This window comes from Sceloporus undulatus, chromosome 2, assembly GCF_019175285.1.
Source record: "Sceloporus undulatus isolate JIND9_A2432 ecotype Alabama chromosome 2, SceUnd_v1.1, whole genome shotgun sequence".
Taxonomy (NCBI): Eukaryota; Metazoa; Chordata; class Lepidosauria; order Squamata; family Phrynosomatidae; genus Sceloporus; species Sceloporus undulatus.
Window position 1 is genome coordinate 47988522 of NC_056523.1, and position 27098 is coordinate 48015619.

At 41.7% G+C, this 27098-nt stretch overlaps 1 protein-coding gene across 1 annotated transcript; it reads left to right on the top strand.

Annotated features, from left to right (window-relative positions):
* The first annotated feature begins 2202 nt into the window (after nucleotides 1-2202).
* On the top strand, nucleotides 2203-26826 carry LOC121922282 (cullin-associated NEDD8-dissociated protein 1-like). The gene is made up of 15 exons (XM_042451496.1): nucleotides 2203-2505; nucleotides 6612-6755; nucleotides 7605-7759; nucleotides 9320-9443; nucleotides 10735-10991; nucleotides 12061-12166; nucleotides 12795-12943; nucleotides 14270-14562; nucleotides 16222-16363; nucleotides 18498-19997; nucleotides 21157-21252; nucleotides 22680-22849; nucleotides 23974-24138; nucleotides 24779-24886; nucleotides 25626-26826. The coding sequence occupies exons 1-15, from the start codon at nucleotides 2438-2440 to the stop codon at nucleotides 25851-25853; spliced, it is 3705 nt and encodes a 1234-aa protein (XP_042307430.1). The 5' UTR covers nucleotides 2203-2437; the 3' UTR covers nucleotides 25854-26826.
* Nucleotides 26827-27098: the final 272 nt, after the last annotated feature.

The window sequence follows — 27098 nt, forward strand, 5'->3', positions numbered from 1 at the left end:
CTGAAGTTGCACTAATAATAGATTTCACAGTGTTTTTTCAGTTACTATTAAATACTTACGACTGAGCTTGTTTCGGACAGAAATGGAAATATTCAGTAACCTGATTTTTTTTTAGCTTTGTTCCTGTGAGGTTTTAACCTTGTACTGAATTTTTTAAACTACGAACAGTTGCTTTGATTTTATGTAGAGAGCTGGATTTCTAAATTACCAACAAAGTGCCTGTTATTTAGTGTCTGTTTCAAAGAGTAAGGTTTATTTGTTGTCCATTGGTTGCTGGCAGTTAGTAGTTTCTAGCTACTAACACTACAATATCTTGCAAGAATATCCTTTTAGCAGGGACTATGCAGAGGACCGGATAACCAATATGTAGGTGTGAGGATTGTGTTTTGGATGGCAGAGTGCACATATGATCCATTACTAGAGAGTCAAACTATGACTACAGGCAACACACAGTTATTTGGGAGTAAATCCTATTGAACGTAATGGAATTTTCTTCTGAGTTGTCATGCATATGATTATGTTGTTCTGCTGTAGACTCATTATGTGGCCTGGCGAAATTCTTTCAGCTACTAATTGTCATTCCTACAATGAAAACACTTGAGCAGGGATGAAAATAATGTGAACCTCTAGATATTTGACCTCAGACCACAGCATTCCTCGCTATTGTTCTGGTTAGAGCTTCTGGGAATAGCAATTCCACGACATCTGGATGTCCACATGATTTCCACCCCTGCACTAATGTTTTACCTGGTAATGATTGTGATGAATTTGCAAAATGCACTTAGCAAACGTTTGCAGACCTTTATGAACTTTCTGATCGTAAAATGGGATTCAAAACATCACAGTCATTTATTTCAGTGTCTTAAACTTTGTGAGATTAAGATGTACAGTAAATATTTTCTTAACAATCCATTTTGCATAAAAGGATAACTTTTCTCTATCGCTTCTGTATTGAACAATGAAGTGTTTAAAACAATGTATTAGTTTAAAATAGTTTTGTATGGCTTTTATATATAGGTATTTCAATGTAAACCAGTCTAGATTTTATGATGTCTGGCAGTATATCCAGCAAGCTGTAGTGGTTTGAGCATTAGACTACTATGACTCTGGAGATCAGAGTTCGATTTCCCACTGAGCTGTGGAAACCCACTGGTTGACCTTTTCTGTCAGCCCCAGAAAACCCTGTGATGGACTTGCCTTCAGGTGGCCATAAGTCAGAAACGACTTGAAGTCACACAACAGCAACAAAGCATATAAATGCTATCAATAAAGTACCTCATATTAGGTAAATATTGGAAATAAAATGTTAATCCTTCAGACATTTCATCATATGTATAGCCGTTTGGAAATTATGGTTGTACATGGGTTTTGTGATTCAGAATTTGAAAGTGTTATGTGAACAGCATGTATGTAGTTTTGCGGTCGTTTGCCTTCGAGTCATTTGTAACTTATGGATACCCTATCACAGGGTTTTCTTGGCAAGATTTCTTCAGAGGAGGTTTGTCATTGCCTTGCCCTGCCTTGCCCAAGGTCACTTGGTGAGTTTTCATGGCTGAACTGGGAATCAAACCCTGATCTTCAGAGTTGTAGTCCAACACTCAACCCACTATGCCATGCTGGCCTATAGCGGCTACTTCTAAGTTTAGTGAATCTAAACCCAGCATGGTATAGTAGTGGTTTGAGCACTGGACTAGGACTCTGGAGACCAGGGTTTGAACCCACATTCGGCCATGGAAAACTACTGGGTGACCTTGGGCAAGTCACAGTTCCTGGGCCTCAGAGGATGGCAACAAAATTTGCCAAGAAAACATAGGTTTGCCGAAGGCACGCAACAAGAAGCTGCTGATTTTTATTTAGAGGGAAACTGATCTTCAAAACAAATCCTCCTGGGCCTCTGTGGTGAGTATTACCTTCAGCAGGTCAGCCACAGGGGTGGTGTGTTCTCCTTTCAACCTGGGCATATTGGGTTGCAGTCACTGGGGTTATTGCAGTGTGTTTGCAAACACCTGCAGTCCTACTGCAGCAATAACCAGAGTAGCCACTGGGATGGATGGGAGCTGTTCCTCTGCCTGCTTTCCTCTTTTCCATCCCTTGTAACCTGAGAGGCTGCAGATGTCTGTCGCCAGGTGGCGCCCTCAGCTCAGCTGTAGCTCTGACTATTGGCTATATATATCCTATGAGAGCAGTGTAGGGGCTCAGCTTTTCCAGCGACTTCTAACCAGGGGAGGGGGGTAGGGAAGAGAAGAAGGGGGGAACAGAGAGAGGAAAAACACTACCCCAGCCTCACTGTGTCCTTTCTGTCGCCATATTCTCCATGCAGATCTCCAGCAGCACACAGGACAGCAAGAAACTTCCAACTCTGCCTTGAAATCCACCCTGTTAAAAGCAGGCTGCAGAGAAGAAGAGCAGATCACCTTTCAAGGCCAGCTGATCCAAGATGACAAACATATCCTATCACATCTCCAACCTCCTGGAGAAGATGACATCCACCGACAAAGATTTTAGGTGGGCTCTGAGCTGGGGCGGAGGGGGGTGACAGGCAAGGTTTGTATCTGGGGGTGTGCCTTGAAAAGCCCTGTTTGGGAGGTTGTTTTTGTGGGCCTCCTTGTGCACTGCACACGTGCATGCTGTCTTGCAGACCTTTTATGGGGAGGGCATTTGGGGAGGAGGAGGAGGGGCAATGTTTTTAATAGAAAAGGAACCCAAGGAGGATGGGTGGCTGTGACTCTGCACCCAGGGTCCCTCCCCCTCCTTTAGTGTATTTTGGAGCAAGCCAATAAGGCAGATCAGGGTGCAAGCTTCCAGGGTGGGGAAAGAGACAAGCCTACCTCCTAGGCTTTCTTTTGCAGCCCTTAGGATCACACATGATGATAACCTTTTATGTTCCGCCTCCAAGATAGTAGAGATGCCCTGCTAGACAGCTGCAGTCAAGAGGAGGGAGAGAGAAAGACTCAGGAGGGGGGTGTCTCTTTCTATCAGCTGTTACCATCTTGGAAATGACAGGCCGCCTTTACTGTGTTGTTTCAGAAAAACACATGTGATCTCTCTTAGTAATTCATAAAGCTGGGGAATGACGGTCAGCAGGCATCAGTTTATCTCTTGTCTATGAAGTTAAACCCAATTAGAGTTTGGTGGGCCTATCAGAAAGGAGATGCATTTAATTGCATTTCAAATTTCAAAACAAGTGCTGTCAAATTATGTTGTATGTATCTGCGATGGATGGTTGAAGGAATCGGTCTAGGGCCAAATCAAAGAGAAAAAAATTCCGCTATTGGATTTGTTAAAGTGGATTTGTAGGTCAAAACAGAAAACAAGCCTGAGTACAAAAGCTGATGTCACAGGATGATAGCGAGAAGTAAATCCCTTTGATTTCAGTGGAGCCTATGGCCTAAACTGGCTTAATTCCAAGTGCTGTGATTCTATTTTATCCTCTTTGTCGATTGGATTGCTACAGTATCACTTTCCTGTTATTTGAGAGAGACAAAGTTATTTTTTTTGCACATCACCACATAGAAATCTAACTGTATTTCAATAATGCTGCCAATTATAAGGTCAAATTCTATGTACTGATATTCTAGTAAATATCTCACAGGTGTCAGAAGGTGATGGGGCTCTGTGACAGCCTGATACTCTTAGTGCAGGGGTAGGCAACCTGTGGCCCGCGGGCCGGATGCGGCCCGGCAAGGCCTTGGGACCGGCCCCAGCCCGGTCCTGCCACCGATTGAGATTTGCTGGAGAGGTCCTTCTTTCTGTCTCACCACACTCATAGGTACATCTGATGAGAACTTGAGAGAGGGCCTTCTCAGTGTCTGCCCCATGCCTCTCCCAAATTGGTTAGACTGGCACCCTGTCTACTCTCTTTCTGTAAACAGCTGCATTCTTTTCTGTTTCAATAGGCCTTTGAGGACTGATTGGTTACACGGGACGGGTCTTGTACAATGTACTGGATTATCAATTTGTTATTTTTGTTGTTCTCTTGTGCTTTTTATGTCATGTTTTTAACTGATTATACATTTTTGATAGTTTAATAATGTTTTAACTTTTGTATTTTGTGAATTTTAACTATGTTACTTTAAAACTATTGTATACCGCTTTGAATCTCAAACTGGGAAGAAGGCAGGATGATGATGACGACTGGACAATATGGTATATACCGTATATGCTTGGCTATACGTTGACATCATGTATAAATCGAGGGCAGGTTTGGGGGCCAAAATTATGGGGTGACCCATGGTTAAGTTGAGGATAAACATAGCAATAGCTATACTGCTATCAGTGCACTTAAGCACTCCCTAAGCAGTTTATAATGTGTAAGCCAATTGCCCCCAATAAGCTGGGTACTCATTTTAGCAACCTATGGAAGTATGCAAGGCTGAATTGACCCTGGAGCCCTGCCTGGGACCAAGCTCACAACTTGTGGCTGTGAATGGCTGCAGCATTTAACCACTGTGCCACCAGGGCTCCTTAAAACTTAGGGGCAAGTAACAAAGGATGTAAAAGATGAAGCAATGAAAAATGATGCCTAAGAGCTTACAAAATTCCAGGAGGCATGACTGTGATCACCCTAAAGGCTGGATGGATGAGAGAGTAGGGGGAAGGGGGATGGTGCTGCTTTTAGATGCTCCCAGGATGGACTCTCTTCTCCACCACTCTGCTCGAAGAGGATGTTTCCTTTATTTGATAAGAGTTAAAGTACAATACTTACATTGACTCATGTTAAGCTGATCCAGGGTTTTCTAAGTCAATTTTTTTACTAAAGATTTCTGGACTTATACATGAGTATATGCAGTATATCTTTAGGTCTGATATGCTTGATCTTCCTCCTGTGCTAAATTAATTCACTTCTTATAGTGTATGCAGTGTATTTATAAATAACTGTGAGCTTCAGCTGGTTCAAAATGTGGTCACCAGATAGTTGATGGGCTGGTTAAGATAACCTATAACTCCCATTTAACCAGAGCATCACTTTCTATGGTCTATTTCTGGGCACGATTCTAAGTGCTGGTTATAGCCTTTAAAGTTCTATATGACTGGGATCTGGGCTATGTGAAAGATTGTATTCTCCCTTACAAGCTTGTCTGGGCTTTGAGATTTGTGGAAGGGCCCCTTCTTTCAGTCTCACTGCCTTTGGAGGCACATTTGGTGAGGATGTGAGAGGAAAGTGCTAAACCAGGCTTGGTGCTGAACATTAAGAAAACAAAAATAATTGTACCTGTAATTGCTGAGATTTATTAAACACCCATATAGCATGCTTCCTCTCCCAGTCTGTTTCTTATGAATTTCCAGGACTAGCAACTTTTTAAATCCATGTCTGGATGTGGGTTTGTTTTTTTCCCTGTCCCAGGAGTTTCCCAAAAAGACAGGTAAATTTCCAGTGTATTTCTTCCTCTCCAGATTGAATGTTTCTCCTCCCTCTCCTCTTTCTTTTACAGTTATAATGCCAAAGTGGTATAGCATTTCAGCAGTATAACTGAATAAGTATATAACAGTATAAGCCGCTCTGATAGCCTTTAGGACTGAAGGGTGGAGTATAAATACCATAAATAAATTTTAAAAATTATAATATATTTTTAAAAAAACCTAAGGGAGCTATGCCCAACCCTGGATAGTCTTCACAGTGAGATCGGACTAGTTGTGTTCAGGATGGTATGTTGGTGTTATACCTATGGCTCTAGGACAGGGCTGGGAATTGGAAACCATGCCTTATGAGGAGAGACTTAGGGAGATGGGTATGTTTATCTTGGAGGAGAGACAGTTAAGAGGTGACATGACAGCCCCCTTTAGTATTTGAAGGGATGTCACATTGCAACTGGAGCAAGTTTTTTTGTTGTTGTTGTTCCAGACAATAGGACCTGGAGCAATGGATTCAAACTATAGGAAAAGAGATTCCAGCTCAACATTAGGAAGGACTTCCTGACGATAAGAGCTTTTGGACAGTGGAACACACTCCATCAGAGTGTGGTGGAGTCTTCTTCTTTGGAGGTTTTTAAACAGAGACTGGATGGCCATCTGTTGGGGGTGCTTTAATTATGAATTCCTGCATGGTAGGGGGTTGGACAGGATAGCCCTGGGGGTCTCTTCCATTATTCTATTAATTCTGCCACCCTTCAGATGCTGTTTGACTGCATCTCCCAGCATTCCTCACCATGAGCTAGGGCTGCTGGGACTTGTAGTACAACATCATTTGAAGGTTCATATGATTCCCACACTGCTTTAGGATCTCTGTAGGAGAAAAGCAAGGATGCTCTGACTTGTAGGTAAATCACTGGCTGTTCTTCTGTCACAAGGACTGAACAGCAATCTGAGCTGCAAGTATAGTTAAGCTGTGACCTCTAGGAGCAGTTATGTATAGAATTCAGTGGTTTACACAGGGAAAGTGGTTCTCTTAATGCTTTAAACTAAGGTCTTTCAAATAGTCTCTTATTTTTAGATAAGGAGGCTTTGCATTTATTTGACAGCCATCAAGTTATTACTTTGCTACTACTTGTGAAAGAGTTGATCTGATTTGTATTGTAGGTCTAGATTGCCATTTGCTTTATTACTTCCAGTAATTGAAAATGGATCACTGACTACCACATGACTAACCTAGTTCTGATTATTGTTCTTTTCAGGTTTATGGCTACCAATGACCTGATGATGGAACTGCAGAAAGATTCCATAAAGCTTGATGAAGACAGTGAGAAAAAAGTTGTGAAAATGCTTCTAAAATTGCTGGAGGACAAAAATGGGGAGGTGCAAAATCTGGCTGTCAAATGGTAAGGCCCCCCTACTGTAACCCCGCTTCGATCCTATGGGAGAGGCGGGGAAACACACATAAAATGTATTTGTTGTTGTTGCTATTATTATTATTATTATTATTATTATTATTATTATTATTATTATTACATCTGTCCTGGGAGAGGTCATGCATAATCATATCTGTGCTTCTGAATGCTTGCCTGCCTTTTTGTATGACTACTGGGATACCAGAAATGGCCATGTTAGCTGTGGGATTTGGGGAGTGGTAGTCTAAAAGACAACAACAACTATTACTACTATTACCAATATTTCTTACCTGCCTCTCCCCATGGATTGAGGTGGGGAACAGCAACAGATTAATATGATTCCAAGCTCTAGGAGAAACTAAAAGTATTGAGGTACAGCAGGGGAGAAAATAATGGGGCCAGATGCTGTTGGACTTCAATTCCAAGCATTCCTCACCATTGGCTGTGCTGTTGATGGTTAGTGGGAGATGCTGCACTGAGCAGGAGTCCCAACCCTAAGGAACATTTAATTTTAGGTGCAGACTTTAGTGCTAAATACTTGGTCTTTTCTGACTGCCTCATCAGTGGGCTCTTCTTGGCTGAGAAGGTACATATTACAAGAATGGGCAATAGGAAGGACTTGGGATTGTCCTTGACTTACTGACTCCTAGTGTGGCCTTGAAAAGAATCTCCTATAATTATTGCAAATCAGAGCAGGGAAAGGCAAATGGAAGGAGAGGGCTGTGTATATTGGCATGTTAGAAGGAGAGGGATTTGTGTCCCAATTGATATCTTCTGAGCTCTGCTGGGAAGTGTTCTGTCTTTTCTGTGTGATTTTGTTAGTTTTTCTAATTCTTGCAGTTTGGGCCCTTTGGTGAGCAAAGTGAAAGAATATCAGGTGGAAACGATTGTTGATACATTATGTACGAACATGTTATCAGATAAAGAACAGCTCCGGGATATCTCAAGTATTGGACTGAAGACTGTAATTTCCGAGTTGCCGCCTCCATCTACAGGTTAGAAATGCCAACTCTTCTCTTAAGAGGATCAGGATGAACCTGCCTTTCCCTCCAACCTATACAAGACAGGATAATACATGGTTCTTAATAGTTTTTTTTAGAATTTCTTTTCCAAATCCTGTCAGTTATTAGAAAAAAATGGATATCCTGAGCGAGTAGGGTTATTTCAAACATTGTTTTTAATGCAAAAAATGAAATGATTGGGATTGATACTGTGACAAAAGACACATTTCACTACTCATTGGTGAAACAAAAGTGGAAATAGTTCCAGTTAAGTCCAAAATTTTCAAATAAATGTTGACCTTACTCCAAAATATAAACTATGGGGAATTGGTTTACTAATGGCAGTGTTACTATCCAGAGGGTCCTCCACTGTTTTAAGGGCAGTTGCCTTTGTCATGCTTTCTTGATCCATCCAGACAGAAGAACAGAGCTGATTTGAAGAGATGTATATTTGAAGAGATGTATTGGATGAAGTATACTCTTGGCTATGAGAGTTCATGCCCTAAGAAATGATACTGGCTGTGACCATAACCTGTTTAGTTGGCATAACACAGAAGCAAAGTATGCACATTCTGGATTAGGGAACTTTTGCCTCACAGATCTGATTTGAGATTCCCTATTGGTTCATGGAGCCTATCCCAAAAGCTTCATACTCATTCATCCCAGGTGAGAGAGGGATCCCTGATATCCAGAGATCCATGGATCCATGAATTATAGTGTAAGGACTTTACTCTCCCCCCCCCCTCTGTACAGGAAGGAGGAGGAAAGTCAAAAGTGCTCTCAGCCAGTATTTGCAGGCTTCAGCAGCTCCTCAACATTGGGCCTTAAGCAGTACTTACAAGCACTGTAGCACTGTTTAAGGGTTCTTTGTTCCTTCTCCCTATTCTTCACATGAGAGAAGGGATAGAAGAGCGGAGGCAGGTCCTCCATGAGGTACGGTATGTAGGAATACAACTCTCCTAGTCTCCACCAGGTTTGGAGATCATGGGAAGTGCAGTCTATCATTCCTGGAAGGTACAGGGCAGGGAAGGTTGATGTAGAAGCCATGCAGAATAAGTTATGCTCACCTCTGGGAGTGCATCTACCCTGTAGAAATAATGCAGTTTGACTTCACTTTAATTGCCATGGGTCCATCCTACTGGGATTTGTAGTTTTGTGAGGCACCAGCACACTTTGGCAGAGAAGGCTAAAGACTTTGTGACACAGCAAATCCCAGGATTCCATAGTATGGAGTTACAGCACATAAAGTGGTTTCAAACTGCGTTGTTTCTACAGTGTAGATTCACCGTGGGTCACTTGATGTCCTACACAGTAACTTGTTTATCCAGCATGAGGAACAGACTTGGTGCTTTTTGGTACTTGGAAATGCACTCTGATATATCCTGTTCAATGAAGCCTTATCTGTATGCAGAAATAATACATTTGAAACCATTCCATAGCATTGCCATGGCCCAATGCTATAGAATTCTGGGATTTGTAGATTTGTGAGATATTTAGCCTTCTCTGTCAGAGAGCTCTGGTTCCTCAACAAACTACATTTTCTTCTGCTTTTAGGTTCTACCATGACAGCCAATGTGTGTAAAAAAATCACAGCTCAACTGACTGGAGCCATTGGGAAGCAAGAAGATGTGTCTGTGCAGCTTGAGGCTCTTGACATTTTGTCAGATATTTTGAGCAGGTATGGAGAAAGTTTCTTTTTAAGCAGCAGTGTAGCAGGTTGCATCTATTGGTCGCTATACAAAATGTTAAGGCTGGGATAGGGGGGCTTTTGACCTCCCAAATATTTTGGGCCTCAGTGTCAGCTTCATCTAGCTTGTCCTATGGTAATAGACTGTGGGAGTTATAAGCCAAACCACCTAGAAGACCAGGGTTTCCCCATCCCTGCTTAGAATTGCAGAATCCTAGAATTAGAAGATACCATAAGTGCCAAGTAGTCCGGCCCTCTGCCATGCTTCAAGGAATTGTAACTGTACAGAACATATCCTCTTGGAAGTCAGTACTATTGAATTTATTGGGCCGACTCCAAGGTAACTAGGTACAGGACTGCAGCTTAGAAAGCTGATTTAACAGTGCAACTCTTAAACATTTTTACTCAGAGATAGGTCCCTCTGTAATCAGGCTTACAACCTAAGTAGTGTTTCACTGAATAAGGCTATGACGAAGGCTTGTGATCCTACAGGTGTGTTGAGCTCCAAATCCCATCAGATGTGGCCATCAAACCATTTGCAAGGGTTGATGGGAGTAGTGGTTCATCAACATCTGGGCAGAGCTTGTAATTCTGCTTGGTGGTGCAAAAATTATTGAGTGCCCTTGACTATGATACTAAATTTACAAGTTACGTTTGGTGGTAAAATAATAAAAAGAGCAACAACAACAACAGATATTTATTACCTCCTCTCTACGGACTGAGGCAGGGAACAATAACAAACCCAACATACAACACAGTTAAACAAGCAAATGAAACCAATACATATTGAAAACAATCAATACTAACCTTAAAATTCATAATTTAAAAATCATCTGGATAAGCTTGCTAGAAGAGACAGGTGTTTAGTGTTGTTTTAAATTTGAGCAGCATATCTAAATGAACAAAAACTATATTTTTACCCAGCCTGTTGAGTTCTTGGTTACTATGGGAAATGAGCATGAATAGAAAGTGTAAATTCCACTTCTTTTGACAAGTTTCCTGCTAATAACAAATTCTGTTATTTTTTGAGCACCAAATGGAAGTGACACATTTTTTATTTTAAAAAAATCTTTTAAAATATTTAATCTTAGAAAAAGATTCATAACTTCATTTTAATAAACTTATTTCATAAGCAAATGTTTAATGTTTGGTATTTGTATTGTATATTGAGAAGTGAGGACAAAATGGTTTTCTTCATAACATTATGGTAGAGTGTATTATCTCTCATTAGAGGGTGCTTCCACTGATGGACCTTTCTTGTGTCCCTTGCCCATGGCTGCAGGTTGGGGGGGACTCTATATTCCTTCCATTCCTCCATCCTGAATTGCCTCCTTCCTCAGCTCACAAGTCCCAGGTTGGCTGTGCGCAAAAGGGCCATCATTGCCCTCGGCCACCTGGTCTTGACTTGCAATGGAAACATCTTTGCAGAGCTTATGGAGCACCTCTTGGCAGAACTGAAAAGAAACAACTCTACTTCTACTACAAGAACATACATACAGTGTATTGCTGGTATCAGCAGGCAGGCTGGACACCGTATAGGTAAGTCTTGCTGTTCAGATTTTCATTTTCCAGAGTCTCCACCTATTCTTAGGTTTGTTAGAAGAGACAGGCATTTAGTGTTTTTTGTATTATCCCCCTATCTTTTGTATCCCAAAGCTCTACCCAACTCTATTTTGTTTTCTTTCTGGTTTTTTTTTAAAAACCTTATCATATTCTTAAGGTATTCCAGTATTGCTTGGAGTTTGTGTTTCTCCTTCTGCTGCTGATGCATCTCTTGAGTTCATTATGATGTAGGAAGTCACCAAAGATAGTTTTTATTGCCTGGATAAGTAGAGGACCCTTTATAGAATCAAGGGAGCTGGAAAGGGCCCAATTGTGAAACAGTCTAGCTCTTTGGCTTATGATCAAAACCTCCTCACACACACTTCTCACCTACTGTACATCACCTAATCCTTATTCTGATAGGCCAGAAGGAAAGAATAGCAGTGAAGAAAGTATTCCATGTCAAAGGTATCTACAGAATAGATTGCTCCGGATGGCTCAAGGAAATGAGCTTAACCACAGAGGATAGGGAAAAACTTCCTATGGATGCTGGTAGGAGTTAAAAAGAACTTATTATATGGGTGAATTTAATAATGGGGATAAAGGGAATATTCTTTCTATAGCTGCCACTGTTTCTGGGGGTGGGGTATTTGCAGTTCTGGAGCTTGTAATCTCCGACACTCACTCACTGCACATCTGTTTTGACTGTGTGCCCCTTTTTATGTCAGAGAGATTGAATAATTGGTTATGGTCTCTTTGAAAGACACACTTTAGTCTGGATATTATTTTTAGGTCTGCTTTGCAAAGAGGACCATATCATGGTCTGTTTGGAGTGTTGAAATATACAGAAGGCACATTTATCTGTTCTTTAACTCAACCAGGCAACTCTGAGAAGGAAGGCTGTCTCTTTTTAAGATATCTCTAGTCTGGTGTTGCACAGTAGCCTTTGTTTCTGAGGGTCTGATCACATCTTTGCCTGTTTCACTTCAGCACTGGTAGTTTGTGGACAACTCACGGGATGTGGGAAGCATTATTGTTGGTCGTTTATTCTGTTACTCTTTCCTAGGAGACTATCTGGAGAAGATGATTCCATTAATAGTTCAATATTGCAAGGTTGAGGATGATGAGCTGAGGGAATATTGCTTCCAGGCTTTCGAGTCCTTTGTCAGAAGGTTTGTACCTTTATTACAGGGTGGTTTTTTTTGGAGCAGAAGAGCTAGTCCATTTCCCTTGTGGAAGTGTACCTACTCTTGCTACATCCCAGCTTCCAACCGCTGGCCAGATCTGCACCTGTAGTTTGAGATGATTAATTTGATTATCCATGTTTGATGAGGGTTATGGAAAATATCTCTCAGCAGTTCTCCAGGGATGCTTTAAAGAAGGCTGGCCAGCCCCATTCTGTCCATGTACAATAGCTTCTTCATGTGATGTAACCATGCCCTCTAGAAGAACCATCTACCACTAAATAAGGAACTGTCAAGGTTGTCACATTTTCAGTGGTTTCTTTCTATTTTCTTTATTATTATTTTGCCGCCGCCCCCCCCCCCCCCTCAATTTTAACCTAAATTCTATTTGCAACTGAAATTTTTGGAGCTTTTCATTAAATTGTTTGTGGGATATAAAAGGGGACTTTAACTTTTTTTTTAAATGAAGGAAACTTTTGTGGCACATAAGGGTAGAACAGATAAGATTTAATTGAGTATGTAGGAAGAGATGCTGAGCAGAGAGAAATGAAGCACTGTTTATGAAACTGGGATGTTATTCTATATTAACTTGAGGTTATCTCACTGTTTTTCAAAGGTGTCCAAAAGAAATCGGTCCTCATCTTCCAAGTGTGACAGGATTGTGTCTCAAGTATATCACTTATGACCCAAACTACAACTACGACAATGAGGAAGATGATGAAGAAGAAATGATGGAAACGGAAAATGGAGAGGAGGAGGAACAAGGTGCTATATGTTTAGTTGAGTTTCCTCTGCTATTAACCCAAACATTTCTTATAAGGCTCTTATGTGTTTCTGTTCAATCGTGGAATCCAGAGGCTTGAAACTCTTTCCTTTCCATGGCCATCAGAACATGAGGAATGTGTGGCGCTTTGCAGGCTATTGAATTATTTCTTCCATTGTCCTGCACTGTTGGTTATGCTGGTTGTGGTTTATGAGCAGTCCAGCATCTAGAGAGAGAGTGACATGCACTGCAGCTCTGGTTTAAATGATCCAAGAATTATTTGAACGGGAGGCATTGAAGGCTATGATTCACTGCCACTCAGCTTTCCCTCTTGTAGAACAGCACGCACTGGGGTTGTTGTATCCTTGCAGTCAGCAGAACTCTCTTCACTGGTCTGGCTGAGACAAAGTATTATTCAGCTTACAACTCCAAGACAGTTCAGCAGTTAGGAGGAGGAAAATGACAGGACTGTCCCTTCTGTTGCTCTGGCTGAGACATGAGGCAAATGTCTTTATCCCTCCTCACATACTTTTCGGCAGGGGGGATACTGAAGAATCTCCAGGACATTCCATATATTCCTAACCAGACAAAGATTTGCATTAAAAACTGCTTCTATTGAAATGCTATGTGAGAGTTTGATATGATGATAGAGACACAGTATTACCCACCTTGGCTTTTTCCTTTAAAAAAGAAAAATTGGATGGATGGATCTTTTGGATAATATAGTGGGATATAACTATTTAAACAAAAAGAGATACCATATATACTCATGTATCGGTCAACCTTGTGTATAAGTTGAAGGTAGGTTTTGAGGCTAAAATTCTGGATTTTTATATGACCCATGTATAAGTCAAGGGTAAAACTTAAGGGCATGTAACTATGTATGTAAAGGATGTCCTACTCCCTCCTTCTGCATCTTCCCAGCCCAGCTTCCCCCTCTGGAAGTAACCGGGCTGGGAAGAGGTTTGGGGAAGGGAGTGTTTGCTCTTCTTGCATCTTTCCAGCTGGGCCGTCACCTCTGGAAGCAACTGGGCTGGGAAAAGGCTTGGGATGCTCCCTCATCCTGTGTCTTCTCAGTCCAGCTGCCCCCTCCAGAGGCAACCAGGCTGGGAAGAGGCTTGAGGAGTGAACAACCATTCTCCCTATCATCTTATTACTGTGTTGACTCGTGTATAAGTTGACCCAGGTTTTGGAGTCAATTTTACAGTATAAATTTTTTGACGTATACACGAGAATATACTGTAAGTGGGTGGATAGATAAATCAACCTGTTCACTTTTCAAATGATTCAGCCCTATTTGTCTAACAGTGTTGTTTTTTCTTCCTCAGAAAGTGATGATGAGTATAGTGATGACGATGATATTAGTTGGAAAGTTCGTAGGTCTGCAGCCAAGTGCCTTGAGGCTATTGTCAGTACTAGGCATGACCTTCTACAAGATTTCTACAAAACACTCTCACCAGCGTTAATAAACAGATTCAAAGAGAGAGAGGAAAACGTTAAAGCTGACATCTTCTGTGCATACATATCTTTGCTGAAGCAAACACTGCCTATTCAGAACTGGCTGCATGCTTCAGATGAAGCGAGCAAAGAGGACATACCTCTCACTATGCTTCAGAACCAGGTGAGTGATGGAGCCAGGAGCCAGTGCTCTGAAGCAGGGAGGTTTCACATAAGGGAGAATGTGATTGGGCTGCTAAAGCATACAGACCATTGCATGCAACCTCCAAGTAGTTGCTATAGTCACCAGAACCATTTCTGCAACCCCTTCTGCCCCTCCTTTGCTGTTCATGAAAAGAGAGCACCATCTTCACCCATTTCTGTGCATACTGCCAGGACTGGATAGTACAGGAGGATGTTCTGGCACCCTCTGAAGCCATAATGGCACCATAGTTGCCACTAAAATTGTGTGTGTCCCTCTCTCTTTCTGTGTTGTGCGTGCATGCATGGACATGTTCTCTCCCTCCACTCACTCACTCACATACATGTATTTCTCTTGGGAAATAAAATGGTTGTGATGTATGGTAGTCCTGTCCTATTTAGAGCAAGAAGAGGAGACAGCAGGCATATATGCAGCAACAGTGGGAGGACTAGAACTTGGAGAAGTTTGGTCTACAACTCCCCAAATCCCCCAGAATTCTGGGAAGCTGTGGATCAAAAAGTAACATTTCCTGCCTCTGAAAAGGAAAATGGGTATTATATGGAGGACCCCTTCCTATCTGGAGGTGTTTTTTCTTGGAAGAGATTTTTTTTTAATTAGAGCTGTTAATTATGGGCCAGGCTATTCAAGTGTGCTAGTAGCTTGTGGAAATGAGACAGCCTGCGAGAATGCAAACTAATGAAATAATAAAATATGTCATTGCCAATGTTTGTGTTGCATTGTTTTCAAAATAATGTGGTCCTAGCACAAGAAGCAACACAAGTACATTGTTCATATATGTAAATTAAAAAATAGCTGGTGAACTCTTGTTTCCAAATTATTCTTCTTTGGTTATTTATTCCTGACAATTGAACCTTGCACATTATGAAATGAGATAACATTTGATACTAGTGTTCTGTTTTGTAAATGCATACCTTAACTCAAGGTCAATCGGATGTGGATTTTACAGCAGTGTGCGAGACCACAAATTTATAATTTCTTCCCAGATGTTAGATATGCTTTCAAGACTCTGCAGCATATAAACTCAAATAATGCCATATTGATGTTCTTGATTTGACTGATCCTATTGTATGGTTTTGAGGGAGAGAGCATTGTAGTTCACCTAGAATTTAAAAGTCATTCTAGTTCAAATGAATATTTTGCCCTAGCATACTTTTCAGTCTTTTTGAAACAGTACTTTATCTCAGTGCTACTCAAAGTGGTGGTCTGCAGATCAGTGCCAGTTTGTGAGTCATCAGCTGCCAGCCCCTGGAGAATTTCCAGGAAAAAAAGAAAAAATATAGCCAATGGACACAAATGTAGTAGAAGTCCCTGCCCCATTAGGAGAAAATACCCTGGTTCTCTAGATGTGAGGCGGCTTTTTTCCTGCCAATCTTTTGAGCTAAAAGTCTTGAGCTGATCTTCTGGCCTTTCCCTTTCAAAAAGTCCCCTACATGCCCACATCAGTGAATATTAAGAAGAAATGACTCACAGCTGTAATCCTTGCTGACTAAAGAAACCATTTACCAACCGGATCACATTTCATTTTTGTACTAAATGATTAATATGGTCTTAGGCTTAGATAGCTTGCTCCTTTAGTTTTGTGTTGGGTTACTACTACTGAGTGTCTTTCTAATCTTACAGGTTCCACATATCATTAAGGCCTTGCACAAGCAGCTGAAAGAGAAGAGTGTCAAATCAAGACAGGGATGCTTCACTCTCCTGACAGAACTGGCAAATGTTCTCCCTGGTTGCCTTGCAGATCACATACCTGCACTAGTGCCTGGTAAAGCTTGTCTGTTGGCTGGAGGATATCAGGGTGGAAAGCTTTTCAATGGGTATTGGTCAGCACATCTGCTGGGTGCAAGGCTGGTGTAAAACCTTTACCCCCTCTTTTCTGATGTGAAGCACGTCAACAAAAATCACCTCAGCAAAAGTGGTTTCTTTTCTTTTCTTCTTCTCCTTTTCTGTAGCTTATGCTACAACTTCTTTCACACAGTTCTGATACAGACAGGCCAAAATAAAGCTGCTTCGAGTCACTTTAGAGGTATGGTGTTTCAATGATGCATGCGTCCTAAGAGTCTGGAAGCTGCACCAAAGCTGCACTCCAGTCCTTAGGACCAGAGCATGGCTTTGGTGTGGCTTCTGGACTCTTTAGGGAGGCCATATCCCGCCTGGGGGCGGGACTTTCCCGGTTGGGGGGGGTCCGCACGGTCCCGCCCCGGTTTGGCCCCGCCCCCGGGACACCCCCCCCCTGCGACGACGCCAGGCAGGGAAAGGGCCCTTGCATGAGCGAGGCCCGTTCCCTGCCTGGCCTCCTTCGCCAGGAGTCGGCCTTGGCTCTGCTCCTCTTTCCAAGCCTCTGGTGAAGGCCAAGCCTCCACAGAGGCTGGAAAGGGAGTGGGGCCTCCCGCGATCGCGGGCCTTTCCTCCCTCTTTCCAGCCTCTGTGAAGGCCAACCCCTCCACAGAGGCCTGGAAGGAAGGGGGGGCCGCCCGCGATCCCGCGATCGCGGGCGTCCTCCTCCCTCTTTCCAGGCCTCTGTGAAGGCCAAGCCTCCACAGAGGCCTGGAAAGGGAGGGGGGACGCCCGCGATCGCCGCGATCGCAGGTCTCTCTCCCTCTTTCCAGGCCTCTGTGAGCCAGGCCCCACAGAGGCCTGGAAAGGGAGGGGGGACGCCCGTGTTGCCGCGATCACCGCGTCGCGGGCGCTCTCCTCCCCTTTCCAGGCCTCTGTGAGGCCAAGCCTCCACAGAGGCCGGGAAAGGGAGCAGATTTCCTCTCCCGCTTGGGCCTCCGTTCACGGAGCCCAAGCAGAGAAGTAATCCTCGCTGAGCGGAGGGATTCTTTTTCCCTTGGGCTCCATTGGCAAAAACGGAGCCCAAGGGGAAAAGAATGCCTCCCTGGGGGCGGATTCCTTCTCCGCTTGGGCTCCATGAAAATTTTGTCCTACATTTGTCCCGGTTTGGAGGTCCAGACCAATGGCAACCCTACTTAGGATGCATGTGTCATTGAAACACCATACCTCCAAAGTGACTTGAAGCAGCTTTATTTTGGCCTGTCTGTATAGGGCCACAGTTAGTTTCAAAGGTGTTACAGGATCTCCTTGCATACAGAATCTCTTTTCTTTTTGTTCACATTTTCTTCCTTGTATCTAGAGCTAGTCTTCTATTCTTCAGTGCAAGTCACCAACATTATGCTATTTGTTTAATGGATGCCAAGAGTTGGTTCTCAGACCTGAGAATAATCACTGTTACAACATCCAAAATCCTTTTCATTTAAAAAAACTTGCATGAATTTGTTTGTCTTGGACTGAATAGAATTTTGCACATTCACTGTCTTGTTTAATTTTCTGGATAACTTTAGTATCTTGGTAAATTCAGTGTTAGTATTTTATTGTTGTATTGATTGTAAATTGTACTAAGTGTCTTTTAAAGTTGTAATCCTGCCTCGATCCATGGGAGAGGTGGGAGGTATAAACTATATCATCATCATCATCATGAAGAATTACACAGAGCTCGTAGGAGGATGGAGGGTATAAAGTGACTAAATAAAGCTGACTAAATTATGAAGGATCATATTACCATAACTATTTCTGTTATCCCTTCTAATCCAGTTTTCCCCCAAATTCTATTTTTTTTAATGAATTAAGAGTGTAGACACACATCACTTATATACCAGGGTGTTTTCTAAAGCTGTGGCATGCATATGTTTTGCTGGTGGAAAAGTAGTCCCACCATGCCTGTGCTTTGGATTTGATTGGTTCATTGAATTACTTCCTTTGCACAGACACAGAGCAGAATTACTGGAGTACTACTATCAGTTAATTCATCCCCTTCATTATTTTTTGAATTAGTTTCATCTATCTGAAGGTACTTCATGTTCCAGAACAAAATCAACACTAATGCTTTCTCCAAACAGGTATTGTTTTCTCCTTGACTGACAAATCCAGTTCATCCAATATGAAGATTGATACACTGTCTTTCCTTCATGTTGTTCTTTGCAACCACTCCCGAGATGTGTTCCACCCCCATGTTAAGGCCCTGCTACCACCAGTTGTGACTTGCATAAGCGATCCCTTTTATAAAATAACCTCAGAAGCTCTGCTAGTTACTCAACAGCTTGTGAAGGTGATTCGGCCCCTGGATGGGCATTGTACATTTGATGCTAAACCTTATGTGAGAGACCTGTTTGCTGCTACTCTGAAGAGACTGAAAGCTGCTGACATTGACCAGGAGGTGAAGGAAAGGGCTATAGCTTGCATGGGGCAGATTGTATGTAATCTTGGAGACTACCTGAGCAGTGATCTCCAGCCCACCTTGAAGATTTTTCTGGAGAGGCTGAAAAATGAAATAACGAGGCTGACCACGGTCAAAGCGCTCACTTTAATTGCTAGCTCTTCTCTCAAAATTGATTTGAGGCCCATTTTGGCAGAAGGCTTCCCTATTTTGGCATCCTTTTTGCGTAAGAATCAGCGTGCCTTGAAACTAAGCACCTTGACAGCTCTGGACATCTTGATCAAGAACTACAGCGATAGCCTGAAGCCAGCCATGATTGAATGTGTTCTCATGGAGCTTCCTGATTTGATTAGCGAGAATGACATGCATGTTTCTCAGGTTGCTATCACGTTCCTCACCACTTTAGCTAAGGTTTATCCCTCTTCCTTGTCCAAGATCAGTGGTACGGTTCTGTCAGAACTTTTTCAGCTTGTTTACTCTCCCTTGATGCAAGGGGGAGCCCTGAATGCGATTGTGGACTTCTTCCGAGCATTGGTTGTGACCAAGACAGTCAACATGAGTTATGGCGAACTCATGAAGCAGCTGACGAAACCCATATATTCCTCAAGTGAAATATCTGCAAGTTTACACAAGCAAGCCTATCATTCTGTTGCCAAGTGTGTAGCAGCCCTTTCTTCTGAATGTCCCAAAGAAGTCCCTGGTATAGTAAACCAGTTCATTCAGGATGTGAAGAACCCCAAGTCCAGTGCTGCTGTGAAAATGTTGGCCTTCCTTTCACTGGCAGAAATAGGACGCACCACGAACCTCAGTGCTCAGAAGGAACTCAAAGCTGTGATACTTGATGCATTTGCTTCTCCCAGTGAAGAAGTGAAATCGGCAGCTTCCTATGCTCTGGGAAACATCAGTGTTGGCAGCCTTAAAGAATACCTCCCTTTCATGCTCAAAGAGATTGGAGGCCAGCCAAAGCGGCAGTACTTGCTGCTCCACTCCTTGAAGGAAGTCATCAGCTCTTCCCCAGCAGACAGCCTGAAACCCTATGTGGAGGACATCTGGGCCCTGCTTTTCAAGCACTGTGAATGCACCGAGGAAGGGACGCGCAACGTTGTTGCTGAATGCTTGGGGAAACTGACTGTTGTTAATCCTGCTCAGTTGCTGCCCCGGCTGAAAAAACAACTGTCTTCAGGTAATGCAAAGGCTAGTACAGTAACTGTAGGCCTACGTAACATGCTGTTGGCTGCAAAAATCCAGAGCTTGGGAAAGTTAATGTTTGGATCACAACTCTTAGGACTGTTCTGTCTTCAGTGACTATTTCCTAGGCTGGTTGGAGATTCTGAGGGTTGTGGTCCAAAGAAGTAATTATTCTATGCTCTATTAAGACTCCACTGCCTGTGCAATGCTATGGCATGTCCTTCACCTCTTCCTGTGTTGATCTTTTTTCTCTCTCTTTTTCTAATATTAATATTAGTGTTAATAGTAATGGTGTAATTTTTATCCAGATCTCATAATATCTGCTGAAAGAAAAGTGTGTCATAACGAGCAAATCTAGATTAGTCACTTCGTTAGGTTTGCTGTAGAAGGAGATTCCAGCCATGTTAGGCTGTCTGTTATAGAGGAATTATCTGAGTGCAACTTTGTGGAGAGTATGCTAGGCTTCCCCAACATTTTGCATGTTTAAAAAATGATGTCTCCACCCTTTGTGTAGCTGGGGAGCAGTGGCCATTTTCCTAGTTGTGTGTGTGTGTGTGTGTGTGTGTGTGTTAGGTTACAACACTGTGGTAACTTGAAAAAAAACCCAACATGGGCAGAAAGCTCTGTCACCAGGAGGAGCTGTACACGTACAGTGATTAGGCAAACATTTCAGATGATTGCAAAATATAGTTGTGTGTGTGTGTGTGTGTTAAGCCAGTGCTGATCATGGGAAATAAAATTCTGAATAGGTGTTTTAAAAAATCAGTTTTGGCCGGGTTCCATTGCCAGGCTGAAAGTTGTCAAAACAATTCTGCTCATACCCTCAATCTAAATAGTTGTTTTTATTTTTTGCTTTACTGTATTTCCTTTCTGCTTGCAAATCTTCAACAGCTCAAACACTGCCTGGCAAAACAAAACTGATAAATTGTATTCTCAGAGAAGCATACTGCTAAAAAAAAAACAGCTGATGTCTACTATGCACAATTGCTGGCATTACAAAGCTTGCCACCTTAACTTCTATTTGTTTGCTGTTCTGTGTGATCTAGATAGAGGGAGATGGGAATAGCTACCTTAACTGAATAATAACCTTAATCTTGCTGTAGGTTAATATCCTTCTTAGCTCAATTATTATTTATCTTCCTTTTTTATTATAGGTTCCCCATATGCTCGAAGCACAGTAGTTACTGCAATCAAATTCACAATTTCAGATCAGCCACAGCCTATTGATCCTCTTCTGAAAGGATGCATAGGTAATGTTTAGCTCTTCCAGAAAATTCACGATTGAGATCAGAACAGCAGGCAGTGTTAAATCTTAAAATGCATATGGAACAAGTAATAGATGGGGTATACATCTACTGGAATGTAAATTTTACTAATTCAGAATACCATTTAGGGATGGGTAGGTAGGGAAGTCGCCTAGATATCATCTGTAGAACTATATGGCTGAATGTGTGCTTGTAGATGAGAGAGTAAGTATCTCATGGGGCTGTGGGCCTTATCCCTTGCCTTTTTGTGGCACCTACAGCACACTACCCATTTTTTTGCTAGTAAAACATAGAGAATCACACTCCAGGAACGATGGTTCTCCTTAACAGCAAGACACATAATATCCTGTGTGCCTTGTTTTTGTAAAAATGATTTTTTTAAAAAAACTTAAAATGAAATGTTGAGCACTTTTGATTTCAGAAGGAAGAAGTGGTATGACATGGGCCTGGAGTGTGTGTGCAAGTTCCAGACCTTCAGAAGTTGTCCACCCATTTCAGAAGGTCTTTTGTTGTAACTTTTTTTAAAGGAGGCTAAAAACTGGGAAATGGATACTGGGTTTGATTTAAAGTTGGTCTGTTATTCTTTCTTGCTCCTGTGACTAGGTTACTTAGGACTGATTACATCGAAAATGGTGCACACATGGTAGAAGAGCACTTCTTAATTTGTGTTACTCACACTCCTTTGGAAGTAGTCTTGGACATACAGTCATCCCTCCATATTTGTGGCTTTGATTATTCACGGATTTCATTAATATGTTCTCTTTAGGACTGCCTAGGTCCTCCAGTGCAACTCTGTAGTCAACTTTAACTAAAAGTTGCACTGAAAGACCATTTGTAGCTACTCCAGTGCCATTCTATGGTCAGTGTATGTTGGACATTGACCACAGAGTTGCACTGGAAGACCTAGAGATTCCTAGAGAGGTGTCCTCTCAGGTAAAAAAAATGTTTTTATTATTTGCGGTTTTTCCATATTCACGGGGGTCTTGTTCCCCTAACCCTATTGAATATAGAGGGACAACTGTACTGTCTTTGCAGGAACAATATGAAGCTTTCTTTCTCTGGATTACAGATTGATTCCACTATACGACCCTAAATATATCCCAGGCTGCATCTGCACTGCAAAAATTCACACCACTTTAACTACCATGGCTCAGTGCTATGGAATTCTGGGATTTGTAGTTATATTACATATTTAGCCTTCTGTGTCAGAGCTCTGGGGCCTCTACAAACTACAATAGATGTTGCATGTTTATCTTTCCTAAAAATAAGTGAAGTGGGGCTGTGTGCACCAGACTTTGAGGAAGGCAGTTGTAGTGTGCTCTTTCCACATTTTGAGACATAACGTGTGATCTAGGCTGTATAGGCTTATGAAGTACCGTCTTGATAGTTAGTTTTGTGCTTTTGCCATGCAGGTGACTTCTTGAAAACACTTCAGGATCCTGATTTGAATGTTCGACGTGTTGCGTTAGCCATGTTTAATTCTGCTGCTCACAACAAACCATCTCTAATCCGAGACCAGCTCAGCACAGTCCTACCACACTTATACAATGAAACAAAGATTAGAAGGGAACTTATACGTGAGGTATGGATATGGATGATATAATCCATTTAATTTTATCCTCTTAGAGAAAATGGTGGCAAAGACAAATTGCCTTTTTCTACAAGAATATGTTTGTGTTACTGCAGAGTGCAGTGGGTTCATATTACGTTTGCAATAGGGATCAACTGCAGTTTATGCTTTATGAACAAAATACATAAATGAGCGTTTTTAAAAAACAGTTTCACTGTAAAAATAATTACAGGCTTCTAATTCTAAAGACACAGGCCAAGATTCTACATCATCATCTTGTTGTGTGCCTGCAACTCATTTCTGACTTATGGTGACCCTAAGGCGAATCTCATGGGGTTTTGTTGGCAAGATTTGTTGAGAGGAGGTTTGCCATTGCCTTTCCCTGAGGCTGAGCATGTGACTCGCCCAAGGTCACCCAGTGGATTTCATGGCTGAACAGAGATTCGAACTCTGGCCTCCAGAGTTGTAGTCCAACACTCAAACCATTACGGCACAGCTCAACATTTTATAAATTTATGAATCCATAGCTATTTTGTAGAAATGCCATAAAATCCTTAAATTGCAAAGATGTGCATTTGGGCATTGGAAAAAGTGTTCCAGTGTGCCTGAGGTACTCCTTTTGCATTCTAGTTTGAGCCAGTGTCTGGATGTGACTGGTCCCCAAGCCACATTGGGCTGTGATACAGTAGTCACTTCACTAGCTACCATTGTGTAAATGACACCTGTACGTTGTAACATCATGGCAAACCTAGGTAAATGTGGATGTTGTGAACACGTATGTCCCATGCTGAATTCCAGCCGTAGTATCTTAATCCTTTTGGCGTTCATTGCTGATAGTGACTCTTATGGGTAACAGATGGTACAAATGAGTTTTGCAATGAGATTGAAACTGGGAGGGATCAATTTTCAAAGTTAAGGGGACAAGATGGCAGATGATAGCATGAGAAATATATAAGATTTGCCTTATACTGATTTTATCATGGTTAAATGGTGCCTTCATACACTTGAGTAGTTTAACTGTACAGTATAGAAAAGTTTTACATACTGACTGTAAGTGTCCTATGTAGGCTGCTGACAGGAAGGCTCTCCCTGCCCCAACTTGCTGAATGACAAGCTCTTACTTTTTCTTGTTTTAGGTTGAAATGGGACCATTCAAGCATACTGTAGATGATGGCCTTGATGTGAGGAAAGCTGCCTTTGAGTGCATGTACACACTTTTGGAAAGCTGTCTGGACCGACTGGACATTTATGAATACTTGAACCATGTTGAGGATGGCTTGAAAGATCACTATGATATCAGGGTAGATACCTCTTGGTCCTAGCTTTTAATTTCATCTTTCACCGAGGCCTTAATAATGCTGTAGAGATGATTCTGTCCCTCTCCTTGATCCCATTTCTTGAGACCACCACTGTCTTCTTCCTTCCCACATGTAAAAGAATGCCTAAACTCAGTGATCATTTTTATTTGCTGTGTCAAATTGATGGTTACCCTACCAGTTTTTTTTTTTAAGATGTTCAGATGTTGGCCATTGCTTTCTTCCAATACTGAGCTAAGATGGTCTGTAAAGCTGTGTATCAAGACATTTCTCCAGTGGCTTCCAGAGACCCACAGTCAGACATATCGTATGCAGAATGGTGGGGTGGGAGAAAGGTTCAGGCCTGGTCCCTATGGTCCGTCTTGCTGTACATATAAAGTGTGTGTGTGTGTGTGTGTGTGTGTGTGACAGACACACAGATAGCAGCAAAATGCCACTTATTCCTTCCGCCTTTATCTTGGAACAATCTATCATTTTCAGATGTGAAGGAGAATTGTAGTGATTCATTTGAAGGAAGGTTGCTTGTTTTATAAAAAATCAGTATGCGTTGGAAACCTAGAACTACAAATCTTCAAGGGAAAATAATCTTAATGCTGCCTTTTCTCCTCTCCCTTCAAAACTCAAGATGCTGACTTTCATTATGCTGGCTCGTCTGTCAACACTCTGTCCTAATGCAGTCTTACAAAGATTGGAACAGCTTGTTGAGCCCCTGCGAGCAACATGCTCTACAAAGGTAATACTATACTAGAAAACGCAAATGTATTCATTTTTTGAAGCTTTTTCTCTCATGTTTTATTTAGACTAAATCAGGTACACCAACCTACCTTTGCTTGTTGTAAGTCATCTGGAGAATGCCAAGTTTCAATAAGGCATGAATGATGTGCCTCGCTTCTGTTGCTTTAACCCCATCTCCCTCTTAACCCCCCCTCCCCATGGCTGTTAAAAGCTTTATAACAAACTATTATCAGTTGCTGCTAAACTTTTTTTTGGCCCTAGGACTCACTTCCTGTGGCTTGCATTCATGGAACCTGCAGGTGGCTGCTCCCTTTACAACTACTGTATTGTAGCTAGAATGCCTCTCCCCAATCGCTTTTAATCACCGGTAGCTGCTTTCTCCATGTGGCTTACAGAGGGTGGCTGTCATGAGGTTTTGTTTATATTGATTTCTATATAGGTAGGGGTATGAATAAATAAATGCAATAGGAGACCTTGTACAGTCACAATTAAGAATGTGATTGTGTTCTTCGAACTGTACTGTTACCAGTGCAGTTATTTCAGATAAGATTGCAACCTCACCTAAGCCTTCTAAATGAAAACAGAACAGAAATTAACACAGCAGCCAATAGGTTTATTTAGTGGTTTTGAGAGTAACATGATGGGTCAAATCTCACTGGACTATAGGCCTGTGTTCTGCCTGAAGACTGTCAAGGTGGCTATCTCATTTTGCTATTCTTTAAAATGCTTTTATTTAGGTAAAAGCTGGTTCTGTGAAACAGGAATTCGAGAAACAAGATGAACTGAAACGTTCAGCGATGAGAGCAGTAGCTGCTCTACTCACCATCCCTGATGTAGACAAAAGTCCTGTGATGGCTGAATTTTCTTCCCAAATCAGAGCCAACCCTGAAATGTCTTCACTTTTTGAAAGCATTCAAAAGGATTGTACTTCGTTATCCACCTCAGAATTAATGGACATGAGTTAGAATGCCTCCGTTCTATTCTTCCTACAAGTCACTATGCTATGAGTATGGAAGGACACACACTAAGGTTGGTTTTAAATAACAAATGTCATTTTAAAAATGGCGCCTATTTCTACTGAAAGGCATGGTTTCAGACATAAAAATGATGGCTAGTCCTGTTGAGATCAACAGGGCAGCGCCACACTGAAGCTGTCAGTTACTTTTGTTTAAATACAATCGTGAATAGTCTGCCATGGTAAGCACTGACACTGGCTTAAGCTAGAGTACTGAAAATTGTATTTGCTCATCTGATTCTATCTGAAGTGACAGCACTACGTTAGCATTTTTAAAAGCAGTGATAACTGGTCAAATCCTGCTATACCCAAGAACGCCAGTGGCTATTAAGCTTCCATAATCACCTTGGTTAAGTAGTGTCTTTCATGTGTGTAGTATTACACAGACTTTTACAGTAGCAAAAGATGAAACAAAGCTATTGCCCCGAATTCCTTTTTGAAACCTCAGTGTCAAACTATGGAAGTGAGGTGACCCAAGTTGTCTTCCAGAATGGAATGCCTTACGCTTAATTACTGTACTTTTGGCTGCTCCTACATCTTCCTGAAACACAGTTTGTTCCTGTATGCACCTTCTGGCTAGTGTTTACTAATCTTTTCTTAAAGAGGAGCTGATACCAAAGCACTGATTAAACTACAAAAAGTTAGCATGTTTCTCTTAAGAGCCACTCATCTGGTATAAAGTATGTAGTAATGAAATGGCACCACCTAGTTATATAAATGCTATTGTAGTTTTAATCCCAACAAGTGTGTTGCTCTTTTACTGTCCAGCAGAGATGTTGAGTTCTTGCAACCATGGATTACTAAGATTCACTTCTGGATTTACTCTGCTTAAGTCAATCTATGAATCACTCAAGTGCTCTATTTATAAATGTGTGACACTTTCTGTTCTACATAAGAAAATAAAGTTCATAAATGCAAAAGCATCTTGATTCAGCTACATTTTTTATAGTATTTCTAGGGATAAATAGAAGATCCTATCTTTCCTGGCCCTGGTTAAAAATTATTACTTAGCAAACTATTGTTGTTATCTACCTAAATAGCAATAGCAAGTACATTTTACTGCTTATCAGTGAACTAGCACTCCCTTAGCTGTTTACAACGTGTAAGCCAATTGTTCCCAACAAGCTGGGTACTCATTTTACCCATCTATATGCTGCATAGGCTAAAACGATACACATTTCTAGTACAGTATTGC